The 21,890-nt window shown below is 40.7% G+C and overlaps 1 protein-coding gene across 1 annotated transcript in view; it reads right to left on the bottom strand.

The window, feature by feature from the left end:
* ITK (IL2 inducible T cell kinase) overlaps nucleotides 1-21,890 on the bottom strand; it is a 71,093-nt gene that overhangs the window by 34,166 nt on the left and 15,037 nt on the right. The window contains exons 2-7 of the mRNA XM_059174149.1: nucleotides 15,142-15,246; nucleotides 13,031-13,112; nucleotides 10,990-11,118; nucleotides 7,727-7,767; nucleotides 4,803-4,954; nucleotides 268-333 (exon numbers count right to left, since the gene is read on the bottom strand). Coding sequence (XP_059030132.1) covers nucleotides 268-333; nucleotides 4,803-4,954; nucleotides 7,727-7,767; nucleotides 10,990-11,118; nucleotides 13,031-13,112; nucleotides 15,142-15,246 — 575 coding nt within the window. The remainder of the gene's footprint in view (nucleotides 1-267; nucleotides 334-4,802; nucleotides 4,955-7,726; nucleotides 7,768-10,989; nucleotides 11,119-13,030; nucleotides 13,113-15,141; nucleotides 15,247-21,890) is intronic.

The raw sequence follows: 21,890 nt of genomic DNA, 5'->3' as shown, positions 1-21,890 counted from the left end.
ACTGCTTTTTTCCTTCTCAAGTGAGACAAGATTCCCAGAAGAAACTTTTTCCTTTTACCCAATCTACGTGGGTATCTTAGAGTCATCTCTTTGATAAAAGGCGAGGTGGGTACATACATCGGCCCCCTTCTCCTATTTAAAGTGTTCCTCTACTCTTCACTTAGGGATCAATGTACAAGAAGAAAAAAGATGCCCAACCAATAATTTATTCCTAATCTAAGGAGGACCGTAATGCCATATTTTTAGAAAACAAGGAAAATTTCTTACTCATAGGTTTCCAGGCTGTTTGGAGATTTTTCCACCAAATAACTGCTTGGTACATATCCTTCGTGCCTGTTAAAAGGGAAATTCATGTTTAGACTATTACAGGATAAATTTTCACATCTCCGTTTTAGAAGTGGTTCAATCTGCTAAAAAGTCATTTGAAAATGGGGGAGTCTCACATTATTTGGCATTCATGATAAGACATTTTAAAGTTTCAGAATAAAAGTTAAAATAGGATAAAAGCTAAAAAGAATGAAAATCTGCCATCTGTTAAAAGAGGTAGATTTCACCACTAAAATATGAACCATAATAAATAAGAAGCGGCTACTTCACTTAAAAAGCTTTGTTTGTTGCTCTCCTCATCGTGAAATTTCCTCTCGTGGAAAAAAGATTAATGTTCGGTCTCTATTTTATATAAGGAAACATTTTCTTTGGGGTGTGAAAATCAATATTTTTTCCACTTCATGCTACCATTTCATAGCCAGGAAACCAAAATAATATAAAAAATCACTTTCCACCCACAGGTTCCAAAAGATACTGCCAGTCAGCATTATAAACTTTTAATGCAGGGCCTCCCTAATATTTTGTTGTTGTTGTTAATTGAACTCCTTCAGATGTAAATGGTAAAACAGGAGAAAAAGAATAGAGTCACTCGGGATTTGGAGATGGGAGTTTCTTCTGAGCAGGAATACATAACTGGGCATAAACAAAGACATATGGAAGAGACTAATCGACGCATCAAAATACTTTACATTTATGTATGGTCTTGTATTTTTCAAAGCAAGTTCACATTCATTACTGCAATTAATATTACAAGGTGAAAACAATGTCCCTTCTACTCTCTGGGCCTCTGGCTCCTTCTCTGTAAAATCTACACGAGATTCCGCATAGAATTCCTCCCAGCTCTGCCAGTCTATAAAAAGATGCCAGAGAGTTTCTTGCTCTTTACTTTATAAAACATATTTCAATTTTTATATAATAAAGCCATTTTTTAAATCTGGTGACGATGTTTAGGGAGGAATGCATAATCTGTCTCACAGAATTTTTTTTAAGTTTTTTTTTAATTAATTAATTTATTTTCAGCATAACAGTATTCATTATTTTTGCACCACACCCAGTGCTCCATGCAATCCGTGTCCTCTATAATACCCACCACCTGGTACCCCAACCTCCCACCCCCACCCCTTCAAAACCCTCAGATTGTTTTTCAGAGTCCATAGTCTCTCATGATTCACCTCCCCTTCCAATTTACCCCAACTCCCTTCTCCTCTCTAACAACCCTTGTCCTTCATGTTATTTGTTATGCTCCACAAATAAGTGAAACCATATGATAATTGACTCTCTCTGCTTGACTTATTTCACTCAGGATAATCTCTTCCAGTCCCATCCATGTTGCTACAAAAATTGGGTATTCGTCCTTTCTGATGGAGGCATAATACTCCATAGTGTATATGGACCACATCTTCCTTATCCATTCGTCATTGTTTTGAGGAGTAGGGATATCAGGAATGGGGATGCCAAATATGGGACGACTGTCTCATATCCTGGGCCCGTGGCTGAGTCGATAGTGACATGCTTCCCTTGGAGAACTGAACACTCGGCTTCAGAATCATCCCTATTATGGTGTTCAAGGCAGTCTGCTCCAAATGATAGAAGTCAAGTTGTTCTAAAATTTGCTATTTCTTTTTTATCTGTCTTTTGGAATCCACTTGATTATGTCTGGTTTTGCCACACCATATGTTTACAATTCTAATAATAGATCAAATACTATTTTTACTTTCAAATAGATAACTGTGTTCTAATATGCCAACCACATAACATTATGTGATAATATGATTATCACAAATTGTGATTCTCTTTATTTGTATGTGGATGTAGAATTTACAAAGCTCGTTTCACTTTTAGCATTTCATTAATTTCCTCAACCTTGTGACATAGACAGAGCTGATATTATCATCTGCATTTCATAGATAAGGAAAATGGATGCCCAAAGTTTAAGTGACTTTTCCAAAGACCTACAGCAAGAGCAGTGGATATTAAAATGAAAGTCTTCTATCTCCTCATCTTCTGTATTTTCCACTATATTGCATTATTACAAAGCACACTGGGGAAATTCCCAAAACACCAATTAGATTCTCGGGTGTCCTCTTTGATGGCCTTTGAAGTGCAGAGCTGATCATTTCCACAGGCCACTGAACAAACGGTGAACTCCTAGGTTTCACTCTAGGAGAAGACATTTCCTGGCACATTAGGTATGCTAAATAAATGTCAGTTGAGGGGCACCTGGGTGGCTCAGTGGGTTAAGCCTCTGACTTCGGCTCAGGTCGTGATCTCAGGGTCCTGGGATGGAGCTCCGCATCAGGCTCTCTGCTCAGCAGGGAGTCTGCTTTCCCCTCTCTCTCTGCCTGCCTCTCTGCCTACTTGTGATCTCTCTCTCTGTGTCAAATTAAAAAAATAAAAGATAAATGTCAGTTGAGTGGAGGTGTGAATTTCTGAGTAAGTTCTGGTGTTTGTAGAACCGGGCAGTCTTAAACCTGTTTCTGATATGGGACACCTTATAATAGGCAAAGAGAGGGGCATGTGACAGGCCTCACTTGCCTTCACAAGTCAGCTAGAGAGGGAGGGAGATTCCACATGAAGTGCTTTGGGGTCTATTCCCAGCTAGCCAGCAACCCTGTTTCCTGGATCACAGTTCTTTAAAGAACCATATTTTACACCCTTCCCCCACTCCCCCTGTAGTGGCGTGAATAAGGTTACTTAAAGAGAAAGTGCTTTGAAAAAGCAAGTTTTGGTGTATGTGAAAAGTAAAGTCTTAACCCTAAAGATATTTGTGTGCCTCTTTTTTTGTTCATCAGATTAGCTTTTTTTTTCCCCCCTAAAGGTTAGTGATACCCAGTGTTGACACTCCCACGCACTGTTGGTGGGTAGTGGGGATGTAAATTTGGCAGTCTTTTTGAGGGAATCATCTACCAAAATTGAGACAGGTTCTGATTCAACAGTTCCATAGTTAGAAATGTGAGATAAACATTTTTTCAAAAGAAAAATATATTTTCAAAAATATATATGTTGCAAATTTTTTTTCAAAAAATTGCCCAGAAACATGAGCATGAGCAATACAAGATCTTCATCGTGCCCTTGTTTAAAATAACAAAGAAAACAAGTAACTTGGAAACTAAACATCCTATCATTTAAAATCATTCAAATATTTATAATACAAGCACACCTTCCAAAAATATGCAATTATTTTTAAAATATTTGTATCTGCAGATATGGAAAGATCTCCAAGATATATTACTAAAGGTCAAAAGCAAGGTGAAAAGCAGAATAAATCACCTTTGTGTGAATGAAAAAAACCCAAATACACAAAGAAAGGATGCATTTGTGTATGTGTAACTTTTTTGTTTGGGATACACAAGAAAGTGCTAGTTGTGATTACTTTTGGAACTGATATGGTGACAAATGGATCTTTTTTTTTTTTAAATAAAACATGGATGAAGGCCATCAAAACATTGCAGTGATGGAGTGTTTTTCTTTTGTATATTTTAAAATAACTAATAACCTCATGCTTTAAAACTATATTAATATTAATATATGTAATATATAATAATATGTAATATTAATATATAAGGATGTTCATTGCAGTGCTATTAATATCTGCAAGATACTGGAAATAACCTGAGCGCCCAGCAAGTGAATTGCTAAATTATGGTACACTTCTGTGTTGGAGTTATTGCTATCATTGAAGTAATATTCTGGAGAATATTCCAAAGCTTGGTTAAATACCTCTGATATATTTTAAAAGGAAAAACTAAAGCCTTATAAAGCAGCATGAATCCGATGCCTTAAAACTAAGTACTGGTATCTAAGTCATATATATCCCAGAGCACTCTGAAGATTAACAAAAGTAATTTTATTGTATTTCAGATCAGAGAAAGGCTCATAATATATATATATATATATTTTTTTTCATTCAGAACTCCCATAGTGGGCAATTGGTATTAGCACAACTTTCTCCCTGAATCATGTAGATGGCTAGTTCTAAGACTGGTAGTATAGCTAAGTCATCAGTATTTTCTTCCTGATGCTTCTTCTTTTTTTTTTTTTTTTCCTTCTTGATGCTTCTTAATATAACCACTAATCATTACCATTTCTACATGCTTTTTCTTTTCACTGCAATTAGACATTTCACAATGGGATGTGCCTTCGGTCTCATCTAAACATTCAAGAACAATAGTTCTTCCTTGTAGAACAAGCTGCCAATCTCCTACTTTGTCGATGTTAGTGAAAAAACCCTGGGGAATTTTTAGATGGGTGTGGGAGCTGGGAATACTTAATGGGGGGAGAGCGTAGCAAGTGACTGCCTCCACCACTTCTGAAAAGTGGAAAGGTCTCCTCAACCACTTCTGCCTTCCTCTTTCTTCTACCTTTGCCCTCCTCTCCTAACTCAGGGTCATGCTGATGGAGGCAGAACAAATCATTCCAGTGTTTTCTCCATTGCCACCTCCCCTCAAGTCCTGGGACAGCAAAAAGATCCTTACCCATTCCTGTCCTGCACTCTCCACCAGTGAATCTCAGAACTGTCCAGTAGGTAGTACTCCTCATTGCGCTGTAGCATGAGTTCCTGTGGATCATTTGTTTGGTAGTCATACAAAGCAATGACAATGGTTTCTTCAGGTTCCTGAAGTGATCGCTGGGGGAGGTAGAAAACAAAAACAAGTGATGACATAGAAAGGAGGTAAACTGCAGAACAAGGTCAACAAGTCCCTAAATTATAACTTGTTCCTGATTCTATGCAAGGTCAACACACCAGTTCCTGCAATCCATTGGGTAGTCACTGAAACCATCTGCCTTCTCTAGTTGGCTTTCTTTTGACTTAGGATTGTAGCGCTGAATATGACATAAAGACAACCAGTACCTGGAATTCCTTGCCCCTCTAATTCTGTGTGCTGAATTTTGACCACAGTGAATTCCAAGCAGTCACATGCTTTTCATAAAAGTCTATTGGTCACATGTTGCAACCTCTCTGCTGGAAGCATCATATTCTTAATTTAAGTGATGTCATCAGTGCTAAGTTACTCAGTACATGCTTTTCTGCTTTGACTTGTGGGTCTGTCCAGATCCATAGGATCATAGACTATTGGAGCTAGAATGCCTCTGAGAGGTCATTCAATCCATCCTTTTGTTTAGAGTGGGGAAACAGAGGCCCAGATGGGAAAATGGGTATAGCTAAGCTTAGCCCTGGAATTAGTCTTAATGTTCTCTCTATGATAGCACATGAAATTCCTTCTTCCTCTTAGGGGCTCTCTTGCCTAAGTCTCTACTTCTCAGTACCTTTTTAAGGATGACATGTTAAAGACATGAAGAAGAGATGATAAAGCAAACAATTGTGGGAGTTCAGGAAGGGCACACTTGATACAGGTTGGCAGATTTTTGAGACAGGAAATATGGAAGAGATTAAGATTACTAGTGGGGATGAGGTTTGGTGTTGAGAAGCCAAAATTTCTATGAGCACATCGAAGCAGTTGGTGGTATAAAAATCCTGGAGATCTAGAAAGAAAAAGCTTGTCCTACTGATGTAGTATGTCGTCCCAGCTGACCCAGATTAGGATTTGAAGTCTAGATATTTTTTTTTTTTTTTTTTTTTTTTAAGATTTTATTTATTTATTTGACAGAGAGAAATCACAAGTACACTGAGAGGCAGGCAGAGAGAGAGAGAGAGAGAAGGAAGCAGGCTCCCTGCTGAGCAGAGAGCCCGATGCGGGACTCGATCCCAGGACCCTGAGATCATGACCTGAGCCGAAGGCAGCGGCTTAACCCACTGAGCCACCCAGGCGCCCCTGAAGTCTAGATATTGATGGAGCTCATGAGGTAGTGTATTGGAGTACTGCAGATAAGAGCCAATGGGACTGAGGCTTTCACCCCAAGAGCTAATGGAGGAAGGAGTTGTATACAAGGGTCCCTGAAGATTAAGGAGGGTTATGACATCATGGTATTCATCCCATTATAGGCCCAACTAATTGATCAATCCCTATGAAAAGAAAGCTAAGAGCAAGGTTCTCTAACCATGGTGGTACCTCTCTATAGGTAGCATCTTCCACAATTATGGGGATGTTTTGAATGTCACGAAGATTTAAGTGTGCTGCTAGCATTTAATGGGAAATGGCAAAGAATGCAAAAATATCTGGAGTATCCCACATTCTGTACAACTTTTGAATGTCCTGTTAGACATTCATGTGGTGAGAAACCTGCTTATAATAATAATAATGTATAGTAATACTCTAAGTCTAGATCCTACCTCTACCCTATATAGGTGGGACTATGGGGGAAACCATTTGGAAGCCAGAGTTGGCTTCCCCAGAGTTGGCTTGGTATCACCTAAATCTTTTAAGTCAGTATATTAGATGAGTGTTTTTCCCTACTTCATTGTGCTCCAGAATCATCTGGAGGTCTATGAAAATGCAGATTGCTGGGACCCTCTTCCAGAATCATGAATACAGTAGGTCTGGGTTGGGGCCTGAGAATTTATATTGCATTTCTAAAAAGATCCCAGGTGATGCTGATACTGCTGGTCTAGGGATCACACTTTCAGAACCACCCCTTGAGTTAAAGATCAACTCTCAGGAGTTCAGCTGTCTACTAGCTTGACTATTAAATTGTTGAATGGCCTTGGGAAAAAATCTCAAAACCTCTCTTGGGACTTGATTTCCCAAGCTTTAAAATGTGAATAAAACTATAACCCTCTGAAGTGACTGGAATAGACAGTGAGGAAAGGAGGCTCATATACCTATATATACATATATGTACATATATGTATATACATATATATGTATATACTTTTTATATAAAGATATATATATATATAAAGCATGGAAAATAGTAGAAGCATGGTAATACTTTGAAAAATATAAAGTATTATCAAAAGTAAGGTGTGGACTAAATACACAATTTTATTTTTTAAAAGATTTTATTTATTTATTTGATAGAGAGAGAGAGAGCATGAGTGGACAGAAGGAGAGGAACAAACAGACACCCCACTGAGCAGGGAACCCAACTTGGGGCTTGTCCCAGGACTCAGAGTTCATAACCTGAGCTGAAGAGATGCTTAATCATCTAAGCCACCCAGGTGCCCCAGTACACCATTTTATATAAATAGCTGTCATTTGACCACCTCAAAGTGGTCAGGTGGCTGGATACGCAGTTTGATATCAGTAAGTTTTTGTTTAGTGAATAAAGTAAACTGAGGATTTAGCAGCTGAGCAATCATTTTATGTAAACAGACCCATGAGACAGTTCGGGTCCAAGAAATCCAGTGGGTTCATTTCATCTGAAATTACTACAAGCTGCTGCATTTACCCAGGATTTGAGAAATCTGGGCAGATGGGGAAAGTGCAAAGGGGACATGCCAGTCAGGCAGCTGCAGTGATGGGCGCCCACTGTGCCCAGAGTTGGAGCCCTTACTTACCCTATTGTCTTCAGGAGTAGGAGGAAGAGGCTTCTTTGAAGCTGAAATGAGAAAAACAGAAAAAGAAAATGAACATGAAACCGAATGTACCCAACCGGAGGTGAGCTGCCAGGGGGCTTTTCAGAGAAAAGGGGCCCTTAGGTAAACAACAGAAGAAAAGGGCCAGAAGAAGATGATGAGACACAGAGAAACAAAAATTGCCCTTGTAGCACCCATGTTTTATATCTTTTAGCATGTTGGTTCCCCATTTTATTTTCTAGAAGACACCAGAAACTTCTAGAAGTCAATATTCTGTACTCCCAGTTAAAGCCTAATCCAAAAGTTCCTTCAGCGACATTAGGATTATGTCCTTCCCTGTGGGCTGGGAGACCTCCACAAACACACCTACCAACACACCTACCACCTGCCATACCCCGGAGTGGGAACTGGTGATTCAGGGTAACAGTGACTCATTGGCTTCCTGAGGTAGCCGTGGGCTTGGAGAGGAGGTGGGGACGTGAAGGGTTATGGTGTTTTTCGGGGCGAGGGCTGGAAATTACTTTTAGTTACCTTAATGCTTCTGTTCCTGAGCATGTATTCCTGCTCCCTCCTCCAAACAACACCCTCAGCACCTCTCTCTCTGTTTATCTGTTTGTGTCTCCACAGCTCCCTCTCTTCACCTCTACTTTAGGCCTTCTTCCCTCCTCTCTTCTTTTTTCTCCCTCCTTTCATCTCTTCCTCTCTGTCTCCTGGTATTTCTCTGCTGAGGCCCTGGGAAGGTCAGGCCCGGAGTCAGTAGACCAAAGTTGAATGTCTGGGAGTCAGTGTGGACATAAGCTTCTGCTCAGTTCAGACCATGATATAATAATGAGAGATAGTATGGGGATAGGCTCCATGAGGAGGTGGTGAGCTCCTCATCTCTGCATGAGGTTGACCAACCCATGAGGTTGATCCCTGCCTGACTGGGACAGCACTTCTCAGGAATGAGGTAAAAGGAGACCCACACAGTGACATGGGAACCCAGCCCATGTACTAACTCTTTAAGAAAGGGCAGAATGGGGTGTTGACTTGGGTTTGTGATTAGCAGAGAAGCAGCAAAAAAACATAACTGGAAGCACGGTTCCTATTCGGCACACAACTCAGAGCACCAGGAGACTGGGGTTCTCACCCCAGCTCTGCTGGGAATGAGATGTGTGGCCTTGGGCCCCTCCTAACCCTGAATATTCTGCGATGCATAGCTCTTCCTCCAGCCTTACTCTTCCCTCCTTTCTTCTCCCACTGGATGATACTAGATTGTATGACATCAGAGCCAGTTCTGCTTGCAGAAATGAGTGTTGCTGTTGGTTTGGTAGAGCAGGTCCATTTTTACCCAGCCATTTCTGCTGCTTTCCAGACATACACACACACACTGCTGTATCTCAGCTTCAGATTCTTCTGTCCACAAATAAGAAAGACTAGCACGCACAAATACCATTTGTTGAGAGCTCAGTAAGTGCTAGCGGTTGTGCTAAAAGCTTTCCACGAGCTCATTTTTGCAAACATGAATGTAGGACCTCTCAGAGAGTGACTGTAGTTAAGCCCTGGGTTTATGGGGTGAGGAGTTCAGCATGAGCAGCTGTCTCCAAGTGTCATGACAGTGAGTCATTCAGACGGTCATCACCCTCAGTCGTGTGTCTAGCACTCAGCACAGGGAAGTACTATGTGCCCCTATCAGCTGCAACATGCATAGTGAAAACTGCAAAATGGAAACACAGACTCAAGGGATTCCAGAACTGGAAAGGGGCTTGGGAGATTGTTTCATCGTAGGACACCTAAAAGTTCCCCTAACACTGGAGAGATCAGGGCCCTAAGTCCAAGGGCCCACAGGCAAAGGTGTTGGCAAGAATTTGGAGACTAGACCTCTGGCTTTGAAAAGGGATTTCTCACATTGGGGAAATCCCCTGCTGTCTTGTTTTATATGGGTGGATTTCACCCATATAAAACATTCTGTTTCTTTTGTATGAAACACTAGCCTTTGTTGAATATGGTCCATGGGTAATGTAGAAGATCATTCGCATCTAAAACCAGGTATATATTGTTCTTCTGGGCTAGGGGACTGGTAACCTTAAACTTTCTTTCCCAAGGTTGAGGTTCAGAATTGGTGGTTGTTAACGTGGTACTAAAATGGGCTGTGACTCAGGAAGCCACGGAAAACCCAGCCATGTGTTAGATTTTGCACATCCGTCTTGGGTTGTCAATGTGAGGTATTTAGTTTTCGCGCAAAAGAGAAACTGACAGATGAGACAAGGTGGTAGGGTAAGAGAGGTTGAGAGGAGAGGGGAATGGAAGCAAAACAATTCACACTATCCATCATTCCTATTCAACAATGGCTTTGCAGAGCACTTCCTCACTGTGTGACCTTGAACATACCCAACTGCTCAAGGTCTACAGCTTCTGTGACCTCACATCATCTCCTCCAGATGACTGTGGGGAATGGGAGCATACCATGTGTCAAAGTGCATGCAAGTGAAGTTGCACTTCATTGAAGGTTCTGGTCCCAGAGCCATCACAGAAGGGTAGATCGGATAGCACCCCACTCCCACATTCCAGGGCTTTTGACCTCCACAGACCAGAAACAATGTCTTTTGTTTTCATTTTACATTTGGACTGTGGTCTCCTTTTCTCCGAGATTATAGAGATCAACAGTGAGTTTGAAGGGGAGGCAGAGAGAAGCCACAGCGTACAATTAGTAGTTCTTGGTTTTGCTTTCTTTCCCTCCAAGACTATAAAGTTGAACTGGTGGAATTTAAACGCATGTGTGATGTGACACCACTGTAATAAATAAATGATGTTATGGGCCTCTAAGTCTGTCTCTACAACTTAAGATTTAAGTCGACCATGCCGATCACATTTTCTAACTTGAGGGTTATGGTCATGTTTTCCAAAGTTTACCATGCTCACAAATCTCCAGGAAATTTGTTAAAATACAAATTTTGATCTAGCAGCAGACCTGGAATGGGGCCAGAGAATTTACATTTCTAACTGGCTCACAGGTGATGTTGACACGGCAGATCCAAGGATGACACTTTAGTAGCAAGGAACCACAAAGACATAAGGTTTGAGATGAGAGACATCAACAGACTAGTGGTAGAGGCAGATAATTTCCCTCTGAAAGTTCTGAAAATGCAAAATTTTGTATTCAACCCCTGACACCCCTGATGATGGGAAGCTGAGAGCTTTTACCTCCTAAGACTAGAGAGGTCAGTCATTTTGCAAAGAAGAAAAGGGAATTCCTAGTCTCTTACCATTCTTGGTTGGGTCGTACTGGGCACAGCCCACTGCGAGCTTCTCCTGCTGAGCACAGCACCTCCACCTCCCATCCATCCAGAAATTCGGATGATACATGGGTACCAAACTGTTATTATTCCTTGTTTCTGAAAGAGATTGGCACCAGTAGAAGAGTTATTTATAGGTCTGTCTATCAAGGGCTACCAACGAGACTCCCCGAGATTGGACCCTGCTATAAGTTGGAGTGAACAGTACATGTTGGATTTAGGCATTATTGAGTCTGGGTCTTGTCTGGCCTTGTGTTAATTGTATGTCCCAGGTTGGACAACACCCTCATTCAGCTCAGCGTCCCCTCTATGCAATGAGAGTGTTAGCCTGGACCAGTGGGCCCAACAAAGGTGTCCAAGGGCCACTGGGAAGTCTGAGTGGGAGGGATTCCCACCCCTTCATCTCTCCCACCTTCAACCACAGGAGTTTTGTTTTATCCATTCTATATTTGCAGCTTTAAAGTGAGATTTTGGTAGGGGGGGGGAAAAAAAAGAGGTACTCCTGCTGAAGAAAAGCATGAGAAATGGAGATGTAGACAGGCCATCTCAAATGTTCTTTCCAGCTCTAACATCCTGTGAGTAAAGCCCTACACAGTGGGAGAACAGCCAATAGACATAGTTAGGGCCCTTCTGATAACTTACCATTTAAATGTTTCTACTGAGCCCTATGACTTGAAAGCATTTTCCGCTTACCCAGTCCTGCTCTTTCATACCCCATTTGAGACAATGAACTTGGAAAAGGATAACTGTATTTTTAGTCTCATTTTTCGGATAGAGGTATTATGGCTTCCAAGATTCCAATGGCTTGCTTACTTTTTGTCCTTATTGGTACTTAGAGACAGACAAATACCTGAACCCAGTTCCCCTGTAAACCCAGGGATCCAGGCGAAAAAACAGTGCTACTGATTGAGTGCTTTCTTTGGGTATTGATCTAAGTGTTTGACACGTCTTAACACATTTAATTCTCACAATAAACGTGTGACCAATTGTTACTAGTCAGAATTTATAGCTGAGAAAATGGAGACGCTGGAAGGTCGAGGAATTGTCACATACTAATAACTGACAGACTGGGGATTTTTACCTTAGCGGTCTGGCCGCACCTCTCAAGTGTACCCAAGCTCTGTGCGGGTTCTAATGATGCCATGAGGAAGGCGAACCTTAAGAAATACCCTTTGTGCTGATCTGAAAACTTTGAAAGCCAGCTAACATTTATTGGGTGTTGACTCTGGGCCAGGATAGTTCCAGAGACTTTACCCGTAGCAGTTCCAGGGGCAGGAACTATTATTATCACTCCCTCCTTCTTTCCTTTTTTATAGATGGGGAGACTGAAGACAGAGCTGATGAGGATGTTGCCCACCCACACGTGGCTAGTAAGTAGCAGAGTCGGGATTCGAATTCAGGTCATCTAACTCAAGGCTCTGTCCTCTTATTCTTCATACTAGACCAGGAGTCGGCAAACTCTGCAATGGCCAGGTAGTAAATATTTTAGGTTTTGTTCACCAGCAGGCAAAATCAATATGAGATGGAGGTACTCCTCTATTCCTTTAAAATGGGGCCATTTAAAAATACGAAAACCATCCTTAGCTCAGAGCCTTACAAAAACAGGTGGTAGGCTGGATCTGACTGACCCTACACTGTACTGATCGTTGCCTCTTGGGCCCAGGGTGAAAAGTTGGAACGCAACACCAACACCAAAAGTGAGAAATATTTGACCATCCGCTGCCCTTTGTCTAACTGCAGAACCCAAGCCTGCTAGAGCATCAAGGGATCTTGGAGCCATTGGTGTAGGAGAGTAATTACCTTCTTTTTTTTTTTTTTTTTTAAATATTTTATTTATTTATTTGAGAGAGAGTGAGAGAGAGCATGAGAGGGGAAGAGGTCAGAGGGAGAAGCAGACTCCCCATGGAGCTGGGAGCCTGATGCGGGACTTGATCCCTGAACTCCAGGATCATGACCTGAGCTGAAGGCAGTCGCCCAACCAACTGAGCCACCCAGGCACCCCAGTAATTACCTTCTTTAAGGGCCAGAACCCAGCGCTGCCGGCTCTCACGGTCTGGAGCAAACACATACAGAAGGTAGTTGTCATGCACAACCTGAGGATATAGGCAAAGTCCAAGGTGAGTGGTGCACCCAAAGATGAATGATTGACAGTAGGCCCACCTAGCATACGGGGCCAAGATTGGGCCTCAGGTGTCTGTCACTTAAAGGCAAACTACCAGGTGATTAGGAGACTGGTGTCCTTTTTATCCAGATATCTGAATGCTGTGCAGACACAGGGTGAATTTCCACATCTCAGACTACTTGTCTGAGATGACATGTTACTAGTAAGCCATTGCTAAATTAAAACAGCAGGACAAAAATGTCTCCATGTGACAGAACATTTATTTCTCATATTAACTTTTAAGTGATTAAAAAAACTTTCTGGCATATGAAAGAGTAAAAAAGTAGATGAAAAATGCATAATCGAGATTTTAAAAATTTCTTATTTTGGAATAATGTAAGACACCCCAGTGGTTCCATAAATAGTACAGATTTCCTGTGTTCTTTTCACCTACCTCTCCTAAATGATAATATCTTATTACATAACCATAGTACAGTTTCAAAACGAGGAAACATTGGTCTAACACTACTGACTAAAGAACAGATCTTTGAATTTTACCAGTTTTTTTTTTTTTTATGTACTTTTTTTTTTTTTTTCTTTAAGTAGGCTTCATGCCCAGTGTTGAACCCAGCGCAGGGCTTGAACTTATAACCTGAGCTGAGATCAAGAGTGGAACACTTAACCAACTGAGCCATCCAGGTTCCCCTTTAATGTACTCATTTTTAAAAAGATTTTATTTATTTATTTGATAGAGACAGAGAGAATTAGAGAGCAAGAATGAGTGGGGGGTGCAGAGGGAGAGGGACAAGCAGACTCCTCATTGAGCAAGGGGAGCCCAATGTGGGGCTTCATCCTAGGACCCTGGGATCATGACCTGAGCTGAAAGCAGACATTTAACTGACTGAGTCACCCAGGGGCCCCTCTCACATTCATTATTAATTAAGATTTTTTAAAAAAGAATTGTTATTTATTTATTGTCAGAGAGAGAGCACAAGCAGGTAGAGTCGCAGGCAGAGGCAGAGAGAGAAAGCAGTCTCCCTGCTGGACAAGGAGCCTGATGCGGGACTCGATCCCAGGACCCGGGGATCATGACCTGAGCTGAAGGCAGTGGCTTAACCGACTGAGCTACCCAGGCATCCCATTAATTAGGATTTTAATGATAGGAAAATATATGCTATTCATTTTACTTTTATTACTAAAAATTTCAACTCATGGAGGTCAACTTTCTGGTAGAAAAGAATCCTTTTCTATGTCACATTAAAATTGCAATATTTACCTCTCAAATTGGCAAAGAGGAACAGTATTCTAGAATGTGCAAGGAGATATCTGCTGCTTTGGAGTCATAGATGCAGAGAGTGATGACATGTTTTAGATGATATCATAACCTAAAGACTAATGATAACCTCCACCAGCTCTGTCCAGTAGGACTTTCTGTAATGGTGGAAATGTTTTATAATCTGTTCTGTCCAACACATAACTACTGAACATGTGAAATGTTTATTCACTCAGTATGGCTTAGTGTGACTCAGGAATTTTTAATATTGTTTAATTTAAATATTAAACATCACATGTGGCTAGTGGCTACTGTATTGCACAACACAACTCTAGATAGTTCTGACATTATAAAATTCGAGACTTTTTGTCCCAGAACCTCCAAACAATTTATAATCAACAGTTGCCTCAAAACATGAGTAAATTGTACTTAAAGAATATTAGGTTTGGGCCATTGATAGTTTATATTCCCTCGCCTAGGAGCAGAGAGTTCGGATTTTTGTTGAGGTAGGGAAGATATGAGAGAAGAAGAAAAGAGGAACGAAAATGTTTTCAAGGTTTTATGCTTTGTTGAATAGAATGAATAAATGAAAGAAAGAAAGAAAGAACACAGCAGCTTTCTTTTGGACTTAGTAGAAGATCTAAGTATAGGTCAGAGTCATTGGTGTCCCACCTTCTATTACAATGACAGGATTTCAACCATTGTCCAAGGAATGAGAGACTAGTTCCCGCAGGCGTAGTGGACTTACCTGAAATGGATATTTATAGTGGCATGGGATACTAATGTCACTTTTCACAATCTCAACACATTTGATTCGGGAGAGTTCAATGGAGCCCTTCAATGTGCGCTTTTTCTGTGGAGGGAAAAAAGCATATTCTATTTAAGAATAGAGCAGACAGCATTTCTGTCCAGGCTGCTTATAGAAATCCAGTACTAGGTAGGATCCATTAGTTTTGTAAACTAACCCCCTTGTGTATCCAGAAGCTACTTCTTGTCCTTCTGTACCTCAGAGAGACACTCTGAGCGGTTTCCTGGAAGAACATACCCTGTGAATTGTCTCTTGATGGGATGATTGATTTTTACATCATTTACTCATGGCATCTTGTATCTCAGTGACCTTTTAACAAACAGCAGCATTGTAGTTGGGGTGCGGAGAACAGTATGGAAACCAACTCATGTGCCCGTTCTCTCTGTTTTGTGCCAATCCATTGTGTGACCTGGATGGTGGTACATACCTTTATTGGCACCTTTCTTTTTGAAATCTGGTTCCTCTAGGTCCCTTATATTTATCAACAATCCCACAATGACACCCTTGTAGGACGTTGCTAATTCTGCTCTGTAACTATCTCTTCTTCACACTCCCATCATCCTACAGGCTTCATGTCTCATTTCCTTGGAGATCTGTTAGATTTATTTCCTTGGTAATTATTTTACATTATGGTCATTGACAGTTATGATTTATAATGATTTTACATGTTACTCAATTCTAAGGGTACTTGTAATTGGAAAGTGGATCCTAGGGGATGTCACCTAATGGGATAGATTCTACTATTAACTATCAGTCTCCGAGGCTAGTTAGTGAAAAGATTTTGTGGAACAGAAGCCTTTCAGAAGTCCCTACAATTAGGCTTCCACTGAGAACAGAATTGAGTTCAGCTGTGGAACCAGATGCAAAATACTGTATTGCACCTTATCTTTTAGAAAGAGGAGCAAATGGTGGTGAATTGGACAAAAGGTTGAAAAGGGCAAGGTTCAAAGTTGGGTTCTGTTTCCTTATTGATTTTCTGTCTGTCTGATCTGTCCACTGATACAAGTGAGGTGTTCAAGTCATCTACTATTATTATTTACTATCAATCTCTCCCTTTATGTCTGTTAATTTCTGCTTTATGTATTTAGGTCCTCCAATGTTGGTTGCATAGATATTTACAATTGTTATAACCTCTTGTTGTATTGGTCCCTTTATCATTATGTAGTGTCCTTCTTTGTCTTTTGTGACCATTTTTGTTTTAAAGTCTCATTTTGACAGATATAAGTATTGCTACTCTGGATTTGTGTGTGTGTGTACATTTGCATAGAATATCTTTTTTTATCCCTTCACTTTCAATCTGTACCTTTGCGTCTGCAGTGAGTCTCTTGCAGACAGCATGTAGATGAGTCTTGTGTTCATGTGTGGTTTTTTTTCATCCATTCTGTCCCCCTATGTCTTTTGATTGGAGCGTTTAGACTATTTACGTTTAAGCAATTACTGATAGGTGTGTATTTATTGATTGCCATCTTGTTACTTGTTTTCTAGTTGTTTTTGTAGTTCTCCTCTGCAAAGTTGGCTCAACCTCTAACTAACCTCTGTGACCTTGGGCAAGTCATCTCACTTCCCTGAACTTTAATTTTTATATCCACTAAGTGAGGATATATTTAATGCCTACCTTTGAAAGGTTATTTAGAGAATAAAATGAGCATATGTAAACAAATTAATGGGCTTATAACAGGTGCTCTCAATAAAGAGTACCATCCCAATTAAAAGGTTAATGCAGTCCTAACTATGGTAAGAGAGCCATGACATCATAAAATTCTTCAGAAGTGAGCTCAGTCTGTACTTTCTATTTTTTTGAAATCCAACCTGGCTGTTGGCCTTTGTTGAGGCCAGAACTGAGATGAAAACAATTCAAGATGTGAAACGTATCCCTATCAAATACAGCGATGCTTTATAGTGTCTCTTTTAAAAATGTTTTATTCATTTTTGAAAGTACAGAATTTATCCATGTTCATTGTAACAAATAAAATAATATGGAAGTATGTTAAGAAGATATTTATAGTGTCATATCATTCTACCCTCCTCCACAACCATGAGGTAGCCAAGGTTAACCATTTGGAATGCATTTGTCTTTGCCACACACATTTATAGGAGATACACACACACACACACACACACACACACAAACAAGCATCTGCTCCACACAATGGTCTACAGCTTGCTTTTGTAATCTGAGGATGTATTAAAAGGTCAGTTTTCCCTTAAAAACCTCTGAAAACATTTATCCTTTGAGCTCAAAATATCTTCTCATTTAGAGTCTTCCACAGCTAGAAATACATGCCTGGTTTCTTCCCATAATCATAGTTCTTTAAGATGGTTAATCTGGTTTTTGAAAACAGAAGAGCACAAGGGAGCCGCCTTTTCAACAACCTTACCCCACTGTGGGTAAACATGGAGTCTGAGCTTTGAGGTTATCCTGTTTTTTTGACCTCTGTTGCATTATTTCCTTAGTAGTATACCTAGTAGCATGCAACAAAAGGCTCATGACAGTAATAGGACAACTGTGTTTGTAAGACATGTTTATGCTTGGAACCCACTAAGTCCTACTCTCCTTGAGAATGAGACTAGGACTTCTATCACCATACCCCTAAGGCATAGTGACAGGCTGACAGCAGGTGCTCAGTCAGAATGAGATGAACGAAGGGCACCATGTTGAAATACAGTTTAAAGAATCTCACTCAGATTTAAGGTTAATGCAGTTAGCTCTTCAGGAACTATTTACTGGGGACCAGCTATAAGCTAAGTGCTGTTCTGAGAGCAGAAAATAGAGAGATGAACACGGTAGATCTTTTCATGGAGATGTTAGTCTTGTTGAGAAGGCAGACAGTAGAAACGAGTGCCATAAAGAGAATAGAAGAGGTTGATGTGACCACCCTGAGGACAGCACAGGCCTGTCTAGGGAAAGGGCCTTTGAGAAAAGATCAAGGAGTTGAAAAAGGTGCCAGACATGAAGTCTGGGAGTGTGGGGGTGGGTAAACATCTTGCATAGAGTTCACAGCAAGAGCAAAGCCTTAGGGTAGTAAAGTTCTGAATACATATTGGTTGTTAATAGCCGAGGAGCATCATAATCAGGATATAAAATGGAGGTAAGTATTAACCAGAGTTGTGGATAAAGATTCTGTGTGATATTCTAAAGCTGTGCTGTCCAAGAATAGCAGAATGGGAATCATATATGTGACTTAAAGATTTCTTGTAGCCACACCAGAAGGAATGAAAAAGAAACAATAAAATTAATTTTAAGAATGTATTTGTTGGGCGACTGGGTGGCTCAGTGGGTTGGGCCGCTGCCTTCAGCTCAGGTCATGATCTCAGGGTCCTGGGATGGAGGCCAGCGTCGGGCTCTCTGCTCAGCTGGGAGCCTGCTTCCCTCTCTCTCTCTCTGCCTGCCTCTCTGTCTACTTGTGATTTCTCTCTGTAAAATAAATAAATAAATAAAATCTTAAAAAAAAAAAAAAGAATGTATTTGTTTACCCTATTATATCTAAAGTACTATTTCAATGTGTAATCAACATAAAAAATTAATGAGATATATGATTTGTTCTTACTAAGTCCTTGAAATCATGTATTGTAGAACATATCTCCATTTGAACCTGCCATATTTCAAGCACTCAGAGATCACACATAGCTGTGGCCCCATTATTGGATGGTGCAGCTTCAAGATATCCAAGGAGGGCTTCTCCTCTAACCTCAGATTATCTCTGTTAATCTCTTAATAGTCATTGATTTCAAACATGGATTTTAAGAGACACTGTGTTAACAGCCTGTCGGGTGAGCTGGCTATGAGGTTTGTGTTTCTGTTGGAATGGATTCCATGTTCTACCATCAAAACCCACTCTTTTCCTTAAATGAGTTCCCTAAACTGGGTTGTCTTTGAATTTCATAAGATCTAATACGTGGTCAACAAGAGACCAGCTGTGCATCTCCCCCCCAGCTGGGGACTGGGGAGTAGCCGGTCAGTGAGCTATACACAGTTCCATGTCTGAGAAATGGTGATTGCCTGTAATCATCCCAAACAACTGTGCTATTTTTGAAAAATGCCAGGGTAAACCTTCCAAGGAAACCACACAAGAGCCACCAAGAAAAGAGAGACACCAGTAAAACCTGCTCTCATTCTTACTTGTCATTCCATCTGCATCACTTGGGTACAAGTCACAAAACCTCACTTGGTCTTTGTCTTTTCTCTCAGCCATGTTTAAAGCTACACTGTCTTCAGTGTAGCTTTCCCGTGGTAACCTGGCATGTGTCAAACACAACCCAAAAAGATGTTGGTGTCTACGCTTGTGCACACAGCTTAAGTATCCCTTCTTTTTTTATGTTAATATATTATATAAAATAGAATTTTGGACTGTTAGTTTCAAAGAGAAAGGCAGGGAACAAAACCAAGATAAAGGATGATTTGTATTTTTTAGCATGTCTTATGCTTCAGGCACTCTTCAGTGCCCATTTGTTGTATGATCCTGCAAAGTATTATTGTCCCATCTTGCAAGTGAGGACCTTGAAGTTCAGAGAGACCAAGTCTCTTAATAAGTGGAATGGCAGGGTACAAGCTCAAGTCTATGACTCTAGAGGCTGAGTGCTTAACAACTATGTTTCATGGCTCTTGCATTTGCCCCGACTTTCCACAGGAGATTTTCTTTCTTCAGACTCCACACTGAACAATCAGTTGCATACTCTATACCATAAGCTGTGGTCTGGCAGACATGTGTCTGTGCTCTATTTGGTCATGCAATGCTTATGCTGGATTTGAAAGGGCGAGCAAGTTCTCTGCTTCCTCAGAATGGTGTTAACATTGGCTCCTTGGCTCTTTGGCTAGTCCAACAGATGTGCCAGTGAGAAGTTAGGTATCTGATACCTATGAAAGAGGGTATCTCCACCCCTCTGAAAAACAGCCAAATTTCAGCTCTCTGCTTTGGAAAGGCAGAGTGGGAGAGGATTGGGGCTTTCAGGTCAGGTGGACCTGCATTTGCCCAACCAGTTGTGCAATCTGAGGCAAGTGTCTCAACTTCTCAGTTGCCTTGCCTTTTTATTTAAGTGAGAATGATCATAGTCCTTGAATCATTGAGCTAATTTAGAGGACTTTAAAAAATCACATAAGCCTACTCACAAAATAAACTCATTCAAACGATAAACCAATCACTCGAGCATTACTTCCTTTCCTTCTCCAAATGCTGTACATAAAATAAGACCTTGTTCTCTTGCCTTTATGTGTCCACATTTTGGGGGGTGATTTTCTTGTGGGCAAATATGTAACCAGGAACCACCATTTGGGAGGCACAATGTTAATTTTTAACTGGCGATACTGGTGATTTTGACATTTCAGAGTCATTTGTTTAATTTCCAAATTATTTGTAAAATCTGACCAAAACCCCAGAAGGGGCCTATTTCTTGGTCTTCCCAACTGTATTACATTTGCTCTCAGAGGGCTTTTGCTTTCTGCTTTTCCTCCCACTTGCCTGTCAAAACCTTCCCCAAATAGTTATTCACCAAGGGTTTAACTTACTGATAGAGTCAAGCTTGGCTTGTTTCAGAGCAGTTTGGATTAGGACAGATATTAGAGACTGTAGTCAAGAAGGAGCTTCGATAATGGAATTTCAGGCATTAGCTGAGAGAGTATTTTTCAAAGCTGAGTGATACATTTCAGATTTTCCCAGATCACACCATAAAAGCAGCCACAAACTGCCTTTATCAGAGTTTCTTTGTGACTGGAAAATCTTTCTGGTGATACTTTTAAACAAGAGCATTTCAAATATTTTGCTCAATGCCTCTTCTGGCCTTTAGTACATTGTACAAATCTGAAATCACACAATGACACAATTGAAATTAAAACAGATATCTTGCAAAATGAAACTTAAGTGACTGATTTGGGGGGTCATCCCCCCAATACACAAAGCAGAATGCCAGTTCTAAGATGGGTCTTAGGGCTCTTCCTGGATTTTAATTTCATCCTCTCTGCAAAACATGCTCAATGTAGCCCACAGATTCGCTCCCAGTCTCCCAACTCAACAGAAGACTTTGATGACTGAGGGGACCTCATGGTGCCGGAGGGTGGGGGAAGCAGAGATTCAGAACTCGCAAAAAACATGATTTGAATCTCTGTGGTGACAAGTAGCACAGGGCTAGTCATCTCAGTTCTTTGTGTTTAGTTCTCTTCACTCTTCTTCATTCTTTTAGTTTGTGAAGAGTAATAGGATTGCTGACAGCTGCCGTGCAGAGTCACTGTGACCTGAGCTACGGAAAGGCACCCAGTAGGTTGCCTGATAATCAATAAAGATGCAATCACTACATCAGAAACTAATGGGGTGCTGTATGGTGACTAACATAAAATAATAATAATAATAATAAAGATGTGATCATTACTACCTCAATGGAAAATGTAGCGTCTTCTAAAACACTGGGGCGATGTGAGATTAGCTATTGCTGGCTCCTCTCTTCCCCCAATCCATCTTCACCTGGTCCTTTGTCCACAAAACTTTGCTGTTCTGGGAGAATCTGGAGCTAAGGGGACAGATTTTGAGGCTCCTTGGCTGACTTAAAGTCAGGAAACTATGATCCATCCCACACCTGCCTTCTTTTCTTTCCTCTTTTCTTTTAGTCATAGCTAAACCACAATCAACTGGCTTTCCTCACCTTAGCTTTTCACAGTGTGGTTTTTGATGAGGCTAGTGGTGTTATGGGGAAAACACTCC

Source organism: Mustela lutreola, chromosome 5 (assembly GCF_030435805.1).
Source record: "Mustela lutreola isolate mMusLut2 chromosome 5, mMusLut2.pri, whole genome shotgun sequence".
NCBI lineage: Eukaryota > Metazoa > Chordata > Mammalia > Carnivora > Mustelidae > Mustela > Mustela lutreola.
This window is presented reverse-complemented; position numbering and strand designations above follow the sequence as displayed.